Source organism: Pygoscelis adeliae, unplaced genomic scaffold (assembly GCF_000699105.1).
Source record: "Pygoscelis adeliae isolate BGI_AS28 unplaced genomic scaffold, ASM69910v1 Scaffold50, whole genome shotgun sequence".
Classification (NCBI taxonomy): Eukaryota; Metazoa; Chordata; class Aves; order Sphenisciformes; family Spheniscidae; genus Pygoscelis; species Pygoscelis adeliae.
This window is the reverse complement of record NW_008823963.1, coordinates 1,409,256-1,429,874: the sequence shown is the minus strand read 5'-3', so window position 1 is coordinate 1,429,874 and position 20,619 is coordinate 1,409,256. Positions and strand designations below refer to the sequence as shown.

The 20,619-nt window shown below is 43.5% G+C and overlaps 1 protein-coding gene across 1 annotated transcript in view; it reads right to left on the bottom strand.

Annotated features, from left to right (window-relative positions):
• GABRA5 (gamma-aminobutyric acid (GABA) A receptor, alpha 5) overlaps positions 1 to 20,619 on the bottom strand; it is a 59,073-nt gene that overhangs the window by 8,986 nt on the left and 29,468 nt on the right. The window contains exons 5-6 of the mRNA XM_009323731.1: positions 20,450 to 20,532; positions 838 to 981 (exon numbers count right to left, since the gene is read on the bottom strand). Of these exons, the coding sequence (XP_009322006.1) occupies positions 838 to 981; positions 20,450 to 20,532 (227 nt within the window). The remainder of the gene's footprint in view (positions 1 to 837; positions 982 to 20,449; positions 20,533 to 20,619) is intronic.

The window sequence follows — 20,619 nt, the reverse complement described above, 5'->3', positions numbered from 1 at the left end:
AAATCCCCTTTCCCTTCACGGCAGGCTATTTTGCTTCCAGGCTGAGAAGCCCCCACGCTGGATGCCACTAATGCTCTCCAGACGAGTGCATTGTGTAACCTGGTTAAGTACCTTTCCTGCCAAGCCCACGTGACCCCTGTCCCGGCCTCGACCCCCCCGGGAGTCCCCCCGCCAATGCGCACCCAGGGCTGCCCTTGCATGGGAGCCTTAAGAAGCAGGGGGACACGGCTCACGTGGGTGCCTGGCCTGGGATTAAAGCTTCTTTGCCTCCCTAATGCTGCCACATCTGGTGCCTCCGCTTGCAGCCCAGGACGAAATGGGTATCCTCGGGGTTTGCACCTCCTCTCCAGCCACGTGGTCCCCCGGACACGCTGCAGAGCCATGCCACAGCCCCCACCTGCCCTCCGCTCCCTCCCCCACCGTGCAGTTTCATCAAGCAAATCATTTTAAAGCAATGATTGAAATGGATCAAATGCGTGGGTGGTGTTTGCCTCCCGGGGTGGTTCCTCCCACAGGGAAATAAGCCAGCAATAGCGCTGGCAGCCTCAGCAAAGGCGGTCGCCAAGAAGCTGCATGCAGCTTCTCCAGTGCTCCCGTTAAATAGCAGGGGCTTGCATGCATCTTCAGTAACAGCCTTGCGATGTACCGAAGAGCCAGCATATAACCCTTTCAGTGTTTCAGTGCCTCTCCTAAACAGCCAGGAACCTGCATGGGATCTCCCCAACACCCCACGTCCCACAGATGCTTCCCTAGCCTCCTTGCAAAATAACCGGAGCTCGTGGATCTCCCCTCCTGCTCCTACTGTCAGCAACCATAGGGTGGAAATATTCTCCCTACCTGTACTGGTACTGATGTTTTCAGTTCCTACAGTTTGTCCCATCAGGTGGTACTGGTTAAGTCGTGAACCATCTTCAGCCACCACCACAGATGTTGTGGTGCTATTAGTCCACACATAGATCACTTCAGAATTGGGGTAAGCATCTGTCGACAAGGGGGAAAAAAAGACGGTGATGAGTAAAAAACACTATGTAATATTTCAGTGGATCCTTAAATGATAAATGGTGGGGAGAGGAAAGGATGGAGGAGTGAGAGTGAATGGAGAAAAACAAATAAAGATGATATAATCATGTTCCCATATGCCCAGCTCAAAAAATATTAGGTTGAAGCCTTCTAATATAACAGATGTGTGGGACAGTTTGTCAAAGGCTGGAACAGTGGAGGTATAAATATAATCCATCACAACCACTCCATTTGGGAAAGAGCAGCTCAGACCCATACTCACTTAGCTGGCAGCTCCTAAACCCCAGCAACCTACAAAAGACATTTTGCTGAATTCCCCCTTCAAAAGGACTCGGGCACCTTAAGTGCCTGGACAACAGGAACCCTCTGTGTCTCGTCCCATCTCCAGGATAAAATACTAAGTGATGCCGTGTGCAAGTGTGGGGTCTGGTGTGTGTGCGCTGACTTTGGGATGTGTACGCGTGGATGAGGGGGTAGGTCTTGCGTGCAGGCAACGGCTGTAGATAAAGGAAGCTGGAACGTCTCTGCCTGTGCCTGTGATGCTGAGGAGCAGAGACAGGATTCAGGGGTGAGACTGCATGAAGAAGAGCAGGAGTCGGGGGGGAGGTGTGTACCAGAGCAAATGGGTGGTGGTGTGGAAACACCTGCACACCTGGAGATGTGAATGTGATAAGATTTCTCCCACATTCATTTGGAAGTCCTAGGAAATAAGGGTGGTGGCAGTACTGCCAACTCATTCCTTCCTCTATAATGTTGCTGTTATTTTTAATGCCCTAACACCTGGAGTAATTATGCTATTATGAGAGAATCTCAGTTTTCTTTTAGAAAGACAGCAAATGCTGGTTTTATTTTTTAAACCTTCTCTGCAGACGGTCTCAAAAAATCCAGGAGCCAACTATACATTTAAATATATTTTATTTAATTTAAGTAGCTCGCACGCTTTTTAGAACACCTCAATCATTGAAAGCTTTCAGGTAACATTACTGCAGGCACGTTACAGTAGGCTGGAGTCCGTTGTACTAAAACCTCTGGAAAGCAGGCAAGGCTTACTCTCCAAATAGGAGGTGAAAAGCAGCTAGAGTTGGAAGCGGTTTGAAGTCAAATACTAATATCTCACCTTCTGCACTCTGCAACTTGTAAGTTGGGGGCACAGAATGTTTCCTTCTGGAAAAGTTCACATCCTAGTTCAATGCAGTCTGTGCAGGAGGCAACACATGGTGGTTTTCGGACTTGAGAGTCAAGAGCAAGAGGTTAGCTTGAAGGATCGTGTGTGGCTCCATCAGACTGCAAGTTTTGTTTGCTAGAGCTACTAAGCTGGCTTGGAAAGCTGCAGCTCCATGGAGGACTTAAAAAATTTCACAGACAGCGAGCGGGTCAATGTGAGCTTCTGAGGCACTGCAAGAGCAAGAAATATGCTAAGGTGGTCCCTGGATCCATACAACCAGGAATGTCAAGCAGAAAATGGGAAGTGATCCTGGTTCAGCTTAAGAGCATATGTGTGTAGCACAATGAGCTGCAGATCACTTGGATGCTGGAGCAGGTAGCAGGGAAGAAAGCAGTACCTTGTTTTCACTGTTGTTAATTGTCCTGTGGCATCTGTGGGAATTGCTGCCAGAGGCAGGACACTAGGCTAGATACACCTTTGGTCTGACTGTTTATGGCTATTCATACATTGTTGTCCACACCTCAGAAAAGATATGGAAATAATGAGCACAGACAGGGGGAGAGAGTTCAAAAGAGAGTCACAAGTATCTCCAGGGACTGGAAAACAAGTCATGATTTGAAGCTTAAGGAGCTCAATTTATTTAGCTCACTGACAAGAAGCTGAGACACGACTCAAGTGCTGAGTATAGACACTTGCATACAGAAATCTAAAACCAGGGTGAGTTTCTTGTACTACTGACAAAAGGAAAAGAAAAATTCAGTGCCTGAAAGATGGTTTCAGGCAGATTCAGATGAAGAACAGGACACAATTTCCTAACTGGGGGGTGTGTGTAATTAAACAGTGGATAACCTTCTGAGAAAAAAATTACGGACTACTGTCACTAGAAAGATAATGATGGGATGCAATCTTTTTTGCCACATATCTGACAGTTGTTGCTGCCATATTCAGGGCTGGAGCCGATCCAGGGTTTGGAAGTTGAGGATCTACAAATCCTCCATCCCTTGTTAGCCATGCAGCCATGCAGGACTGCCCACATGCCTTCCATGTGCTTGTATTTGTAGCTGTGCAGCAAAATTATTGTAATTACATCTCATGATCCACTTTGAAAGGCTAAGAAGGAATGTCTTCCCTATTTCAAAATATTTGCATGACAAAAAGTGATGGAATTTCACCTTCCCTTTAGAGCTGAAATACCTTCTCATCTCAGAGATGATTACAAGTTCACAACATGTTGTAAATAATTCCAAAGCCAGATCTGGAGAAGGCATGTAGGAGGAGATGGGTCCATTTAAAAATGTGCTGCAGAAAGCCCTCCTTTTTAAATGCTTATTTGGTATATGTTGTTCATGTGCTGATATCCCCAGTGAACGTTGGATTTGTGTAGGCACAAATTTGATTTTTACCTATGTTACTTCCTATGCAAAAAAAAAGCATTGGACTTCTTGCTGAGATGATCCAGATGTATCCCACCTCAGCAGTTTCCTGTTACTGCAAGGATCCCAGGCACTGGGATAATTGGATTTGTCCTGTTTTCTGCCAATGACACACAATAATTCAGCCCGACTAGATGCTTCCCAGTAAGAGCACTGTAATCAAATTCCACTGAAATTGCAACCACACGGGAACATAGGCCTGTAAGGCTTAACAAGTATCCAGACACTTTAGTTCTCTGCTGTGCCTAGCCTTGGGGCACCTAAAATAAATCGGTGCCTCTGCTTTGAATTGCAGCCTTTACTGGGTAGTTAAACACACGCACCAGTACAGGGTTGAAGGCTCCTGCTCTGGAGAAGCCCAGCACCTCCTTCTGTAAAAAAAATCTGTAATTCAGACAGAGGCCAGAAGGTGCCAAAACTCCACCCAGATCTTGCAGGTATGCCCAAGCAATACTTCGTGAGGCTGCTTTCTTTTGAAACCATGGCAAGGAAAGGAGGCTGCCCATCCCAGGCCAGCTGGTGAGAAGAGAGAGCACTCAGGCAGGCAAGAGCAGAGCTTGAGGACAGTCTCTGCCTTAGAGGAGGACTCCAGCCTGCAGGTCCTCTCTCACGGGAAAATATCTATTGCAAGGCTACAAGACAGAGCTGTGCCACTGCTTGGCCAGGAGTAGAGTATCTATGGGAGAAGGGAGAATAGCCCAGCTAGAAGAGGTTCTTGTGCAGGAGCAGGATGGTTATAGCCAGGGCTTTAAGACACAGTAGGGTGATAGGTGTGTCCTTGCGGAGCCCACCCCAAACCGATGCAGCATGCAGTGATTCCCCCCTGCTCCGAAGAAGTCTTTCACATTAGGAATAATATGAATTTACCCCAGACTAGAGATAATCTATTGTGCAGGATCACATATATGATGATTCTCATCTATCTTCCATACAAACCTAAGAAAGCATGCTCTGTATTTTAAAAAGCTGTAATGTAAGATTTTTGGATTAGCGCCTCCTTTCCTCACTATGGGCCAAGCTCTGAGTGTCTAAGCCTCCTTGGGAGAAAGAGAAGAATTGAGAAAATGTCAAAACATGAATGTGAATGTAAAAAGATACAGCCACCCCCTCAGTCCATACGCACCCTTGAGAGAAACTTACAGCTCTGACAGGAAAAGGCCACCCCATGCGCCTTGGTGTTGCAGCTGAACCACTTACCATCTCCTTTCTGGTCACCTAAATAAACCTCCAGGCAGATAAATCTGTGTACTTGTAGCAGGTAGTTGTCTTCCTACCTCAAACCTTCTGCCATGTCTTTCCAGAAGGCTCAAACTCCAGTTATCCCAAACTTGACTACCAAAAGCTCCAGCTCTGCTGCTGATAACCCATGCAGTATAATTAGACACAGTCATATTGCAAGCTGAAAGTGTGGGAGTAGTCTAGAATAATGTTATTTTGCTATTGGGATAGAGCAGGTGCTAATGAAGAGATCTTATTATTCACTGTCATACCAAACTGCGTAAAAACCTTCCTCCACTTAAGTAAAGCTTCCAGTAGGTTGCCTACCAGCCACGCTTGCTGAAGGACCGAAGAACTTCAGCTCATGCTTTCTAGAGTTGTACGAAAGGTTTACTGCTGATAAGGGAATAAGGCCCTCACCTCCTCTACCTGGTACACACAGGAGGGACAAGGAGTCCCCCAGGGGGTGACTGACAGAAGAATGTAGTAGAGGCTGTGGGTTAGCAAGCTGGAAGAATGCTGCTGGTGTTGCTGTAAAAGCAAACTCAAATTCAAAGCCACTGAAAATCCAAGTGCGACTGCTTGGTGTTTATTCTACTTTAAGCAAGTGGGCTTCTTCTGTTTTTATGAATCCAAATAATTAATTTGGTGTTCTTTACAATCATTTTGCTGGCTTGCCAAAGAAAGGGGGAAGCCTCATTAAATTATACTTTCTCTTCTAAGCTCACTCTTTCAAAAAGAAAAAAAAAAAAAAAGAAAAAAGGTAGCAGCTGAGATGAACAGCTAAAATTACAGAGAGGTATAATGTTATTAAAAGTGAGAAAATGACAACAGACATTTATTTCTAGCGGACATTTGATAAATGGCTGCAGGCTTATCACCTGCCAGAATGATGAAATAAGTAATTTCTTCTCATATCTGTTTATTGATGAGCAGATCCATTTTTCTACATTCTAACATCCAACACACACCACACAATATAAAAATGGTAAAGATCTCCCTTGCTCTTCTCCCACCCTCTTCCTGCTCTCCTGTGTCTGGCAAGGGAAGCATGACATGGTCTTTCTTACGCCAGAGGGCAGGGGAGCGACCACAGCCAAAGGGAGGAAATACATTAAGACAAAGTCTGACAAAGCAGAGCAGCCAGTTGGTAAGACCTGGAAGACCCCTGCCATTTGCCTTGGCATTGAGGGGTGCCCTGTTTTCCCTGTTTTCATTTGTGAATGAAACAATATGGGCGGTGCAGCATCCTCCTGTACATTTGACAAGCAGTCCACAAGCCGGGAGCCTCCCCCTGCCACTACCCCCACCACAGGGCAGTGGTGGCACCTGTGGCTAATGACAGCAACTCCCCCTTCTTGCCTTTCTTTCTCCTCCGCATTGGAATAAACTCCGGGGGGTGGGGGGTGGGGGAAGTGTTTCTTAGTTCCTTAAGTCCTTAAGTCAAATAAACCCAAATGTGGATGGCTGAGTCCAAACTCGTGAGTCCATGGGACCCAGATGTATTTCTAGGACTGATTTTTTGAAGCTATGACCCATGAAAAGAAAATCAACACTGATGTCTGCCAGTAAGTTTTCCTATCTGCAAGACAGGGCATAAAATAATTTAGGAAAAAAGAATCCCTCTCCAAAACACTCCCCAAACCCTTTGACAGACCTCACAGGAAGCCATAAAAGCAGTGCCTGCGTAATTAAGTGAAGGCAACCTGTGAAATGTGGGATCTGTGTGTATGGGTGCCCACCCTGCATGCTTGAGTTGCATTCCACAATTGAACAAACTGCTTGTCCACAAACCATGGCTGGAACTTTTCTTTCAGACTTAACGCTAGTCGGAGGCTGAATTAACTTAAAGAGATGCTGTAGAAAGGTGACTTTTGGCTTGTTTTCTATTTTCTATTTTTTCTATTTTTTCTATTTTATTCATTACAATTGTGTAGTTACATTTTTAGCCTCTATCAACGTGATACTTAGTACATGCCACAGGATCATCAGACTGCCTAATCTTGGGAGTATTGCTAATCCCCATCAAAGCCTGTTGATTGTGAAAGATGTGCATAAATTGTCAGCTTTTTTAGAAGCTCTAATTGCAATCTGAATAGGCATACAAATATCTATCTTTCTATCTTATATATATCCATTAATGTATTCGACTCACTTAGAGGCTGTCAGACAACTCAATAGACATCCAGATTTACAACCTCTCAGAGACTTCTGCAGGCTGCTACTAAGCCATCATGTACCAGCTTGAATTCTAAGAGTCAGGCTGGGTTTCTTGTGGTTTGTGCGCGAATACTTTTTAACCCATTACAAAGCATCTGTCAACGGTTGCGCCTAGGCAACTGAGGCCAGATTTGAGCTCTGTAATTGGAATTGCCCATTAAATTGAGTTGATAAGAATGAATGGATGTACAAATGAGATCACTCTATAGGAAGAACTAGTGGAAAAGAGATCTAGTAAAAATGTAATTTTAAATATAAAAATAACAAGACATGGTACTAAATATGCATGGACTGGGTCTAGGGGGAAATAGCTTTTTACAACAGTAAGTTATGAAAGTAAAATAGCAATTTAAACACTAAGAGAAGTGTATTCACATATTCAATGATTAAGAGCCTAATATGAAGATTTTGCCATAGTGTGATGAATTCTGCTGTTCTTGGGAGAATTTGAGGGTCATGGAAATTACTTTAGGGACCTGAAACCATCAGAATTAAGACTGATTGTTTAAACTGGCATGAGGTTACAGCATATGGATAAACAGCATGCACGACTTTAAATATGTGACACGGACAAGAAGTGTTAACGTGTATAAATACAGGGGATTACAAATTTGCATCACACAGAATCACACAATGGTTGGGGCTGGAAGGCACGTCTGGAGACCATTCAGTCCCATCCCCTGCTCAAGCAGGGACACCGAAAGCAGGTTTTCCAGTCAGGTTTTGAGTATCTCCATGGATGGAGGCTTGCACAACCTCTCTGGCCAACCCGTTCCAGTGCTCGGTCACCCTCACAGTAAAAACATGTTTTCTTGTGTTCAGATGGAATTTCATGTTTTTTAATTTCTGCCCACTGGCCCTTGTCCTGTCAGTGGGCACCACTGAGAAAAGTCTGTCTCCCTCTCCCTCATACCCTCCCGTAAGGTATTTTTTATACAGATGGCTTAGGTCCCCCTGAGGTTTCTCTTCTCCGGGCTGAAGAGTCCCAACTCTCTCAGCCTCTCCTCATAGGAGAGATGCTCCAGTCTTTAAATGATCTTTGTGGCCCTGCGCCAGACTCGCTCTACAAAGTCCGTATTTTTCTTGTACTGGGGAGCTCAGAATGGCACACAGTGTGAGTAGAAATGAAATGCTCAGATTGAAATGTTTTTGGAGCAGCACAGTATCATCTAGATGCAACAATGGACAACATCCAAGGAGGAAATTATTTGTGGACTTGGAACAATTCTGGTATGAAAACTGATGACAAAAGATAATGGGACACCATTGGCTGTGAAATGGGCAGTAGGAAGTTCAGTCTTACTAAAATGATCATTTCTGTCCTTCCTGAAGTTACAATAAAAATATAATTTGATAACATAGGCAGTATTTTATGTTTTCCTGATACACAGTTTTATTTGATCTTCTTGTCGGATTCCTCAAGGAATAGAATAGGATGTTCCGAAAAATGTGCCAGACAGGTCTCGAGAGACTTCATTACTAAGCAACACTAATATACTGTACTGATCATTACTAAAAAAAATAAAGCCCTAAGTTAGGTCAAAATGACTCAGTTTCAGAATGTAATTTATAAGTCACCTCAGGAAAAGGTGGGAATAGGAATGTGCTAGAAGTGTCTATGGCTTGGAAATGAAATGGAAGCACAGACTGTACCCACAAGGTGGTGAGACACACAGAACTGAAGATGCCTGTGAAATGCATTTTGAGACACATAGTTTTGTAAAAGCTGTTTTCTTCAGCTTTTCAAAGCAAACAACAGGTGGAAGGTCCTGCTTAATTTTAGAAGTTCCAGTTTATGGGGGAAAACTCTAAACATGACCCAACTTAGAGCTCAAAAATATAAAGCAAAGAAAAAAAAAAACAACCCGTATGATTTTGCCTGAAAGCAACGTTGTGATTTTGGAGGTGTGATTCATGATTAGCATAGGCAAGGCTGTTGACTGCTTTAATACAATAAATTGACTATTTGCAAGCTGGTACACTAAACCACAGTCATACCAATGATGAATGTAACACGAATACTAATGTTGTATTCATCTATCAGTTGTCCTGATAGTTCAGTCAGACACAGCACCTTCGCAGGATGCTATTATACCATTTAAGAAGAGCCCTGAGCTAGAAGCTGTGCAGAGTAATACAGAAGATCTCTCAAGGATGATTGTGGATACAGCAAGGCAATTTGAGCGATGCCACTTAAAGAGGTGTTGCCGCTACGCAGGCAGTATCACTGGTGACAGCATCAGCTCTTCCTTGCCCAATCCTGCTCACCTCTGTGGCCACGGGGGAGCAACCAGAGTGGTGCATCTATTCCCCAAGCACTGGGACCGCAACTGTGACTTTCACTGCTGTAAAATCTGACCATATAGGCACCTGGATTAAAAACCAGGCACGGCACACTGAATTGAGCTGTGTGTCCTCGGGTAGCAGGTCCTCAGGCTTCACTCAGAAAAAGAGAAAAAAAACAGCAAAGAAAAAGTTTTCCCATGGGGCAGCCCAGAGCACCTCAAACGGCAACAGACATGCAGGTTTAGACAACTAAACTGTGCCACCCGTCATTGAGGGATGCCTGCCACAAGCTCACTGAAAGGGGTGACTAAACAGGGGCTACTGCAGGGGTGCTACACATCCAGGCGCTCCGAGGTATCAGGCAGCACCAGGTCATCTTCCCAAAGTCCCTGCTCTCATCTGAGAGCTGACATTAGGGAGCAGGTGACGCCTTCCTTCTTTCACCTCTTCCCATTTCTTCCTCTCATTGCAGCCAGCATTTATAACACAGCTTCTGGCTTTTTTTTTTCAGATTTAGTGGTAACTGTCTCGATCTAGAACTAATCTGAGAATTGATTTTATTTCACCTCTTCCCATTTCTTCCTCTCATTGCAGCCAGCATTTATAACACAGCTTCTGGCTTTTTTTTTTTTTTCAGATTTAGTGGTAGCTGTCTCGATCTAGAACTGATCTGAGAGTTGATTTTACACTTCATTTAATGGTGGCTACACGATTGCTTTTCATATGGAATAGGTCAAAATCTGGTATTCCAGCCTCTGATGCTTTCCTTTTTTCCTGTTACGGCCGGTATAAATATCCGCTGCAAGAGGACTAGAGTAACAGAGCAGTAGGATGTGCTGGGATGACATTTAAAAATTTGAAATGTCCTGGGACCTTCCTGACCCTCTGGTCTTTGTAGGCCAGGCATATGGTAATTCCAAATCAGTTGGCCAGTTTGAGCGCTGTACTAACATTTAATGAACTTTGAATTTGCAATCACAATATTAGGCAGCTATATTAACTGCTTCATTAGAAAAAACAGCATGGTAATGAGGAAGATGTTAGAGATTTAATTTACTTTTTGCAAGGCAAACAAAAGTACCCTCCAAAGTGTGACTGACACCATTACTCACTTTGCATAGTGCCTTCCTCTCTAAGCAATCTTGATTGCAGTGGCCCACTCATTTTGCAAGTTGCTGCTTAATATCAGCAAAGCTAATGCAATCAGCTCTCCTGGAGTTTCTTTTGAGAAATGCAGAGTGAATTTTGGAAAATATTCCATTTGATCTTGTTGTGAAGGATGCCTTCACAAAAGTGGTGTTTTGGGCCACATTCACAGACTGAAACCGTGACCTTACTGCAATCAATAGATGTTCTTCCCACCCACTTGAGTGGCACCAGCAACTCACCCATCATAGCTAGCCTATCTGCTGATCTACCATTCAAAGCAGCCTCACTTATAAATCAGTATGACCTGAAGCCAGCCAAGAGTGATTGGGACTACTTGCAGGACTAAATATATACCTTTGTTTCTGAAACCAGTCCCTTAATGAAGACATTTACAACTCTCAGAAGTACTGCTACATTAATAACACTGTGCGAATGTGTTAATCAATAGGTATGTAGAGATAGCAGGCTGAAATATTATTATTCAAACACTTTAATACTGCTCTGAGATTACAATCACTAGAACTTATTCCCTACGCCAGAGGTGCAGTCATCTAAAACTCAGAAGCTGGATTATAGACTCCTGCCGTGGGACGCAGTACAGCCCCGTATTTAAGAGAAGGGGAGAAAACCTCCCGAGGCCGTCGGTTCAAACTGCCCAACCTCAGTGATGGACACAAGGAGCCTCTCTGAGGCGACCTGTTGCTTACCAGAGGCACTGCCATTTCGCCTGCTGTCTGCCACAGCACTCAGGTGCATGTCCCCTCTTTGGGAAGCGGCCCCTTCCAGTCACTGAGACCCAGGCCCAAAGGTGCGCACGGTCTCATCTTCCCTGTTCACAAGCAAAACATCTCCTTATCTACAGCCATCAGCTGACCTATTTTAGTCATCTGCTTTAGGAGGAGATTAACCTGAGCCTAAAAATATCTACTTCTCTCCCCTGACTATAAGAGGGTGAGAGTGATCAGCTCAGCTGTATATATTTACTCTGCAGAAATAAAAATTTAAGAGGAAGGAATCCCAGCTTTGCTGACAGATTTACCGCTGGGATGCTTTCAGCAAAATGGCTAGCTGCTAGCACAGGCTGGCCGTGAGGAGACTTTCAGTGGATATGATGAGGGAACGGAGGAAAAACAGAAGGCCCTTCAGGCCTTCCTTCTTCCCACTCCTCCTTCCCTCACGTTTCTTCATGGAAGACAACACAAAACAACTGTTTCCTTTGAAGAATCTTGCTGAGCTGGGACTGCAGCAGCACTAGATCACAGCTTGGGCTAACTTGGCTCTCTGTGTAGGGGAGGAGGCTAACGCGGGATCTGGCAACGTAGAGGGATGACTCCCTGGCCCACCAGAGACTGAAGTGTCATGAAGGAGCTGCCAGATTGGAAACTGAAATCCAAGTTTCAGCAGTGTCTTTCAGCTTTCCCCCCAAAAAAAAAACCCCTAGGAAAGTCATTTTGTCATTAATGTACTGCAGTAGCACTGGGAGGCTCTAATTGAACCTAGGGACCCCTAACAACAGAAGCAATAAAAGCAGGTAATGAACCACTCTATCTTTGCTCAGAAGAGACTGTAATTATTCTTTGCCTCCCTTATCCTCACCTGCAAAATGCAGGTGGCAGAGACTTACCAACCTCACACCAGCATCATGAGAATGATTTCAGAATCGTTTATGAAATGCTTACAAGCCATGGAAACAGCCACCTTAGAAAATAACAGACATTAAAAACCTGGCTTGTAAAGCAGCGGAGCAGTATTTACCCACTTGTCCCATTTACAAATAATATCCCATTTACCAGTGGCATAAACCCGTGATCCATGGCTGGCAACTGTAAGCCCTCACTGTGCCTTTTGGGACATTACGTGCCCAGCAATGTCTTTGCAGGTTTGCACCCAAGGGTCATTTGAAAGCTTAAGCACGTTAAGCACGGAGCCTCTGCATGTTGTTTTCTACTGCTGACAACTCAAATTGAATCACTGTTTTCCTGTAATCAGGCAGTTGTGCAGCCTTTAAATTTAGGCTGAAATCTCCAGAGTGGGAAACGCATGCTGATGTTCGTACCATCAGCAAAGCACCTGGATCTCCACGCTGCTCTGCCACAATCGTGTCTAGACCTCTTTCAGGCGAGATAAAAAAAAAAAAAATACAGCTGAGTATCTCCACACCAACTCCTTCCCCTGCCTGAACTTTTGTTTCCTTGAGCTCGAAAACACCACCGGTCGAGCTTTCCTCCCAAAAAAAACCCCGATGTACATGGGCCACCTCCCAATGAAGAGGCTGCTCCCCAGGCAGGCAGCACGCAGGCTTTCAGCCGCGGCCACTCAAGGGGCTCTCCGCAGCTGCTACAAAAGCTGCCACAGGCACCCCCGGGAAGCACTCCTTACCAATACAAAAAAGGGTTTCATTAAAGGCGATCCTGCCTGCGCAGCAGCTGCTCCAGGCTGGTAGGGAGCTGAGCCCTCGGCCGCTGCACGTCGGCAGAGTTTGCAGCCTGGAGTTAGTGCTGGCTGCGAGGTGGACGGGGAAGACAACAGCTTTTTCAGATCATGTGGCAAATGGCCTGTGCGAGCAATTGTTCTTCCTGACTTCCCTTTTTTGCTCTGTTATGAACCAAAGGGGAAAAGCTCACTGGCTTCTGAACAGGGGGGTGACCTGAAGTAGGAAGTGACTGACCCAGAGCTGGGCAGTGTTTCACAGGGAAGCAATCACACACCCAGAGGACTGGACGGTAGCAAACACCTCGTTTTTAATATATTTTTAAAATTATCTCAGTGCAAACAGTAACCGTGTATACGTGACAAAGTCTTTGAAAAGTTAATTAACAACAGCGACTGCAAATGCTTAAAGAGGATACTAGCAGTTTCTCCAGCCTTTTCTGGAAAGTCCTGAATGTGTGTCATTGTAATGGATGAAGAAAAACTGACTGATCTGAGAGTTTTAGAGAGCTTTTAGAAAGGGCCCTTTTCCCTTTTGTCACACAAAAAGGTACTTCTATGGGAAACCTACCAAATGAGTGAGAACTTAGGGTCGTATTCATTTGCAAGTTCTGATGCAGACTAGGGTCCCATAACAATAGCTGCTGCAGAAACCTGCACCATGCAGTCCAGGCCCAGAATCCTATGTTTTAATTTCTAAGTAGATTCCTGTTAAGAAAGCTTCTTAGATCTCTGAAATACTTGAATATTACAGTATTTTCTTTTATGCACCACTCTTGCTGAATGTCCTGCGCTTTGGGAGCTCCAGGCTGCATTGCTCCACACCGACTGTGGGACTCAATGCAAGGACGAAGCTGCTGGCAGCACTGACTGCTCAAAATGCTGGCTGAAGAGGTGTCCGTATTGCTATAGATGCATATCTGAAATGATTACAGGCTATGTTGCACCACCTGTGAGAAGGCTTAAGTATCTATTGGTATAACCCATTCCACTCAATGCAGGAGGAACAGCACAGCTCATACAAGATTCTTGCAGAAATGGTAAAGTTGTCTCTATACTGAAGAGCCCTACTGATTTTTATTAAGATCCTTTGAAAAATGGGACTTCCATTAGCAGAAACAGCTAAAATAGTACCTAGGAGAGATACAAAAACTCGCCACCAACGTAAGTAACACCTAACTAATCTACAGCAGTGACTGTTTCTTCTGAACAAAGTACAACAGAAGTATGTATTTCTGAGCTAACGATGTAGAGAAAAACGGACTTCTAAGTTACTCTGACCAGGGTACAATATAGTCATCTACATCTGAGCTAGTACTGCAGAAAAATAGGAACTTCTAAAATATGATTCATCTCATCCTTAGGCAGTTATCAAAAATAGTTCTAATGAACCACACTACAGAAGTACTTATTTCCTTTCAGTGGCCATAAAGGGAGTCTAGATAACTAACTGTGACATACTTGTCTATCTAAAATTGTCACATCCTGTCCATTTTCCAAGGCTTTGCTGTTAATGCAAGGCTTTTGATATGGGCCAAACCACCCTGCTCATTCTGCAGCAGAGCGTCTCCACATCCCAGAACAGGTAAGAGCCACAGAAGATCTGGGGGAGTCCAGGGGAGCCTCGTGGCTCTAGTGAATACCTATGATCTTGTGAGTGTGTTTCAGTCAGGAGTCTGTGTGTTAAGGACTTCTGAACTAAACAACACAGCCCCACGACTAGTCATGTGTTCATGATTTCAAGGAAACTAGAGGCAAATAACAGCAATACTGTTAGGTGGTCTCCACCTCCTCCACTCATTCTAAGGGTTGTATGGAAAATTAGTTCAGGCTAGATGCCTATGCTTTACTAGCTAAACTTGAGTAAAATTACACCCCTGGTCCAAGCTAGTTATCTAGACTGCCTGTCTGATGCTACCACAAGCATCTCTTTCAGCATGCCTGGAGACCTGGCTTCTAAACAGCTAAAAATTAGGGGAGAAGAATTCCAACCAAAGTGGTGGTTGGTATCTGGTGGTAACATGAGGCAGGAGGAGCGAGCAGAGTGAATTAGGGAACAAATGGGTACTTGTTAGCATAAACTATTGTAGCTAGCAACTCTGATAGCATAGATGCTGTTGCAAGCATAATAGAATCAGAGAAATATAACAAACATCTTAGAAATACTGAATTTTAGTATTCACCTAGCTTCACCTTATTTTAGTCATTCAGATGTTCATTGCAATGGAGGTATCTAATTAAGCAGCGATAAACCTTAGGAAAACATAAGAGAAGATGTTACATGAGCGAGCAGCACGCCTCCCTTGACTTCAAGGAAAGCTTATATACACTGCATAAAGGCGAAACCTATCATTTCTAAATTAACTGGCTTTTGCCTTAAATTGCAAAATCACAACTTAGTCTTGAACTTGGCCACTGAGTTTTTCACAGAGAACCTCCCTGGCTCTCTCCATATGTTCCTTCGTAAAGAAGGCACTAACACTTTCCAGCAGAGTCAACAACCCGTGCTGCCTGTCTCTGCTCTCAGGAATGGACTCAGGAGCCTCTTCTGGCCAGTTGACAAGAGACGAGTAACAGAAAAGCTCTGCCTCTACATATGAGAATACAGTTCCAGCTCTTCCTGGGAGCAACCCAGGAAAACCTACCAAAGAGCCATTTCCCCTTTTCAAAGTCTCCTAAAATTAACATTTGTCTTTATTTATTATTCATTTAATTATATTCTTACACAAGACTCCTACCCACAGGTTTTGAGAGGCTGAATACATTCTTTAGCACATTTTACTAAACCTGAATTAGAGTCTGTTTAGAGGGACTCTGTTTTGAAGTTCTTCCTCCCCACCTGCAGTTCTCCTGCAGCTTCACAGGTGCTAATTGGGGGAAGCACAAAATCAAGAGACCCCCCTTTAGGTGCCTTCACCTCAGTGCTATCTCAGCTAATTCTCAGCATTATAGAGAAACTTTACCATCAGGGGAATTTTCTTAAAATACTTTTTCTGGAGAAATTGCTCAGCGGCTGTAGGTGCAGGGATAGTTGGTGAACAGTGAGTGTCTTAACATTAAGTGTTGCAATAAAATCCTGGGATACTGGTGAAGTTACTGTCTCCTCATTACTCTGAGTTCACCAGCCTTCTTAGAGGAAAATAATTTGGGCATGTCTCCTGCTACAGAAATAGCCTGTGCACTTTCCTTTATCAAAGACCAGAGCAGACACCATGTCTCAGTTTGAGCTGTTAAAAAGGAAGATGTACCTAATTGTGTTAACTACTTTCTCATGCGCTACGAATTTTACCTAGTGCTGTTTTCTCACAGTCAGAAAAGTCCCTTTTTGATCTACAGTGATCAACCTTCACCATCTATGTGGCCGAATTAAATCTATCAGGAATCAATGTCAGGCCTGGTTTTCCCCTGCTCATGAGCTAGGGGATCTTATTATTTTCAGAATATTCATTAGACCCTCTACTTACTCTAAAAATAGTAGGGGTTTTTTTCAGCCGAGTGACTAGTGGGCAGCAGATTCATGCATTTATCTGTTCCACAATACAAGATCTGATAACTACATGTACTTAGATACTGTGCTTTCAAGAGACAGTTGCCATAAATAGACTCCACCTTACAGTATTTGACATTGTCAAAGCACTGGTTAACATTCACTAATAGCAATTAACTAATTCATCGTCAGGGCAACCCTGTGTGCTAGGTAAAACTGATATAATTAACGCATGAGTAAAATGAGGTTTAGGAGTTAAGTCACTCGCCTGGGCAGAGGCCTTCATGGTCTAGTGGATTAGACAGCTGTCTCTCCAACAAAAGAAGTTGAGCCTAATCCTTTTTCTGACACTGATTTGCTGCGTGACCTTACAGAAAGTCAATTATCTTCTCTGCCTCAGCTGCCCTAGAGATAATGATGCTTACCTACCTGCTGACACATGGGTGTTTGGAAACTGTACTAAACAATACTTTTAATGTACTCTTAAGGCCTATCAGTGGAAGAGGTGAAATATTAAAGCTTCCTACCTTTAATGTCCTTGCTGTCTTATCTAATTCCCCCTCCCCACACCAGAAATAGCTTGGGGCTAAGGAGGAATTTCTTAGGCTAAGACACTGCTAGCGAAACTGTGACTGGCATCAGGAAAGTTCATCAGATCCTACTTGACCAGCAAATTTATTTAGAGTACAGGTCAGCACTAGAATTGCAACGGAAAGTTTATTTTAAACTTGGCCATGGAAGAAACCAGCATCCTTCCCATGCTACCGTGAGGTAATGAACGGACTGCCACGGCCATCCCCACTGAGCACCCCTGGTTCGAAGGGAGCGGAGCCTGTTTGCAGAGACCCAAGAGCCTGCACTCATGCACCACTCCCAGTTCCCTTGTACCTTTAAATGAGATTTCTGTGGAATGATTTCTACAGGTGGCCTTATTGCTAGCAGGGATGCAAGTCCAGAGGGACAGTACCCATGTACATGCACATCCTGGAGCAGACCCAACTGATCTTGCCTTCTCCGAGCACTGAGGCATTGTACTTAAGAGGAGAACAACTTAAACCTGCTCTATTCAGTTCAATAGAAGCCGTCCTTGAACTTCTGGCCTCTAGCCAGCACAGCTTTTTATAACATGCCATAGGACATTAAGAAGTATTACTTCTGTAGTTGGCATTTGAACTGCCCGGCAGGTATCTAGGCTGGTGGTGTGTGCATGTAACTTCATATCCCTTATATCCCCTTATTCGACCTTGCTTTTAATTATTTCTACAAGATATTCTGTTTCTACATATAACGCTGCCTAGGCCCACAAAATCTCCCACAATTCTAATATAGCAAGAAACCAGTCGAACAGGACATAAGAATTCAACATTTACGTTTATTTCTGTGAGCAAGATTAACATTCCTTCTCTTTAATCCTGAAGGAAATGTCAGGGCTTTTTCTCTTTTGCTTGCTGAATTACAGCAAGTGCAGTGAACGTTCATGCAGCCAGAAAAATAATAACCTGCTCCTGCCTCTGATGCGGCACCGATCGCTTCTTGGCATCCTTTCTGCTGCTGATCCGCCCGTGCGCTGGCTGCTTTGTTTCGCTGCCCTGCTCTCTCCACCCTCTGACCAGTTAGCACTCGTCTCTTCTCTACCCTCCCAGCTCTACTGATAATGTGTCTAACATGTACTCCGATGCTATTCCTTGAGGCTTTTCAAAATCCTTCTTGGAAAAGACCATTAAAAAGAAACCCTTCGGGAAAGACAGGGAGGAAAGCTAAAGCAGAAAGGGTATGTGCTTGTGTACAACATACCCCCGGAGGCTTTGTCTTGCTGCAAGCCTCAAGATGACTTAATACAAACCCGTATTGCTGTAAATAGGCAATAAATATTGTATTCTCCTGAAATACATCTGGGCTAATTCAATAAACCCTGACTTACTGGCTGCTACTCGTGCAAACATCTGCATATTAAATCACAATAAATTACCAATGAGCTGTCAGATCAGTAATACAGATACTCCCAAGGCTGAAAGATTGTCTATAGCTTGTCCCTATATATTTATTTACTGCAGAGGCTACCAGTGTGGACTAGCACAGGCCAAATGGCTCCATGTCTATACACTGTGCAAGAACTTAAAGGTGACTTGTACTAGCTTATAAAATACTCTAGGATTGTATACGGAGCGTGGCAAGGAGCATGAACTAAAACTGTGTTCAGCCCTCACATGCCTAAGATACGACTTTTCAGTGTTGGTTTTTCCCCAGGTTAAAATTACCTGTGTGCTAATAGGTGATTAATATGTAACACATTTGGCACAAGCAGAACATATAATTGCATTCAGACAGATTGTTGTTTTTTTTCCAATGCTACTGAAGACTGTACTCCTTCTAAGTGTTTGTAATCTGGTAATTGGTAATGTTATCTCCTGCACCTGCACGTTTGGCTTTTGGGTTTTTTTGTCTTACTATATGGAGAGTTAGAACCTGTACCTTACTGCACCTAGTCTACTAAGGCATTGAAGCATCCGTTTAACTTCAAGGTTGAGCTTCAGATCCCTGCTGCATCAGGCTCTTTGTTTAAATATGTATTTTTTAGTTTTATATTGCATATTTTGCAAGACTTCATAAAACTACCCAACATCCCAGTTCTATAGTCTGCACTAGAGACCAACAGGTGTGACTTCAACTTTATCTATCAATACAGTAAAGAAGATGTAATACCAGGAAGGACAACTTCTTTTTCTTTTTCATCTTAATTCTTTCCAGTAGCTTTTGTTTAACCTTATATACAAATAATGACACTTTCCTGTGAGATGGTTTCCCATTTTCAAGTTTGGAATGAAATGGATGGTTTGCATATAATTTTTCAAGTTGAGTGTAAAGGTGTACGGACCTTCAGATTTATATTGGCTTTGCTGTAAATTAATGTTGCTGAAGTAAATGGACACACTTGAATCTGCAGTGACCTTGTAAAATACTGGTGGCTATTCAGATGAAACTGGGTCTATCTGGATTGGAAGAGGGAAGGGAAATCAGTTCATCTTAAGTTTGGTAATTTGGTAATCGTTACTGTAAACAGTGTTTTTACTTAGTATGATCACTAGAAGACAATGCATAGCCAGTGTTAAACCAGGGCAGATACAGACAATAAAGGCAAAGCTTAATCTTGCTAGGATTAGTGACTCTAAATTGATATGACTGAAAAAAACATTGAAAAATGCTGACGCTAAGGTGGCTTCAGGGACTAGCAAAATGCCTTGCCTGGTAATTTTCAAAAGTCTTTAGAGACACTGATTGCACCTGGAACCTCTGATTTGATTACTGAAATAAAAAATACCTACTGTAGTAGCCTCATCTGTACTTTAATTAAGAACTTTGTATTTAAATATCACCGTCTGATCCCCTGAGGTTATTTTTAAAGTAAGCTTCTGGCAAGGCAGCAGTGTGGTGAATTAGAGGCTTGGAATTGAGGAAAAATCAACATTCAGCATACAGTTTAGAATAATGTGTGCATATATACAAATACGTATGTATCCAACATCATGTAACAAGATACAGGACTGGATTTATTAAAGCCAAATGGAAAGATATTTCTTCTTTTAATATTCTAGATCTCTTTTAATATATGCAATGTAGATATTGCACTGCAGTCTGATTCGCGTGAGTACCACAATAGCACATCAATCTGATATTGTCCAATGAAAGCTCCATTTTTCTACGAACATAAAACCAAGTTATCAACTTAGCTGTCTGCATCTACTATTCCATCTAACAGTGGCTGTTATGCTTGATGTGGATATGTGAGACCTATCACCCATCAGCTCACCGTTCATCACGGAGCATGCAAGCATGAGCTGAAAAGCAGCAGTGCCAGATAAAGCACAGTCATGGAAAAAGAGCAGCAGGGTAGCAGCAGGGGTGGCAGACTGGGGGTGCTAATGAGCAATGTTAAAAGGGGAGGGGAGGGGGAAGGGTGAATGATTCGTACAAGACATGTCTGAACTTGAAAAGCCAGATAACAACGGATTTTTCCAGTTCTTATTTCAGAAGACAACTTACAGCTTCCAAATTTTAATGGGCAAGCATGTGCATCCATGGGGAAATCTTCAAGCTGCATGGGACATTCAGCAGAGATGGTCAATCTGTGGGGGAATAAAAAGAAAACACATCATTTTTTTTTTGGCGCCTTCCTTTTAGGCCTCTCACCGCAATAGATGAGTGCTGACACA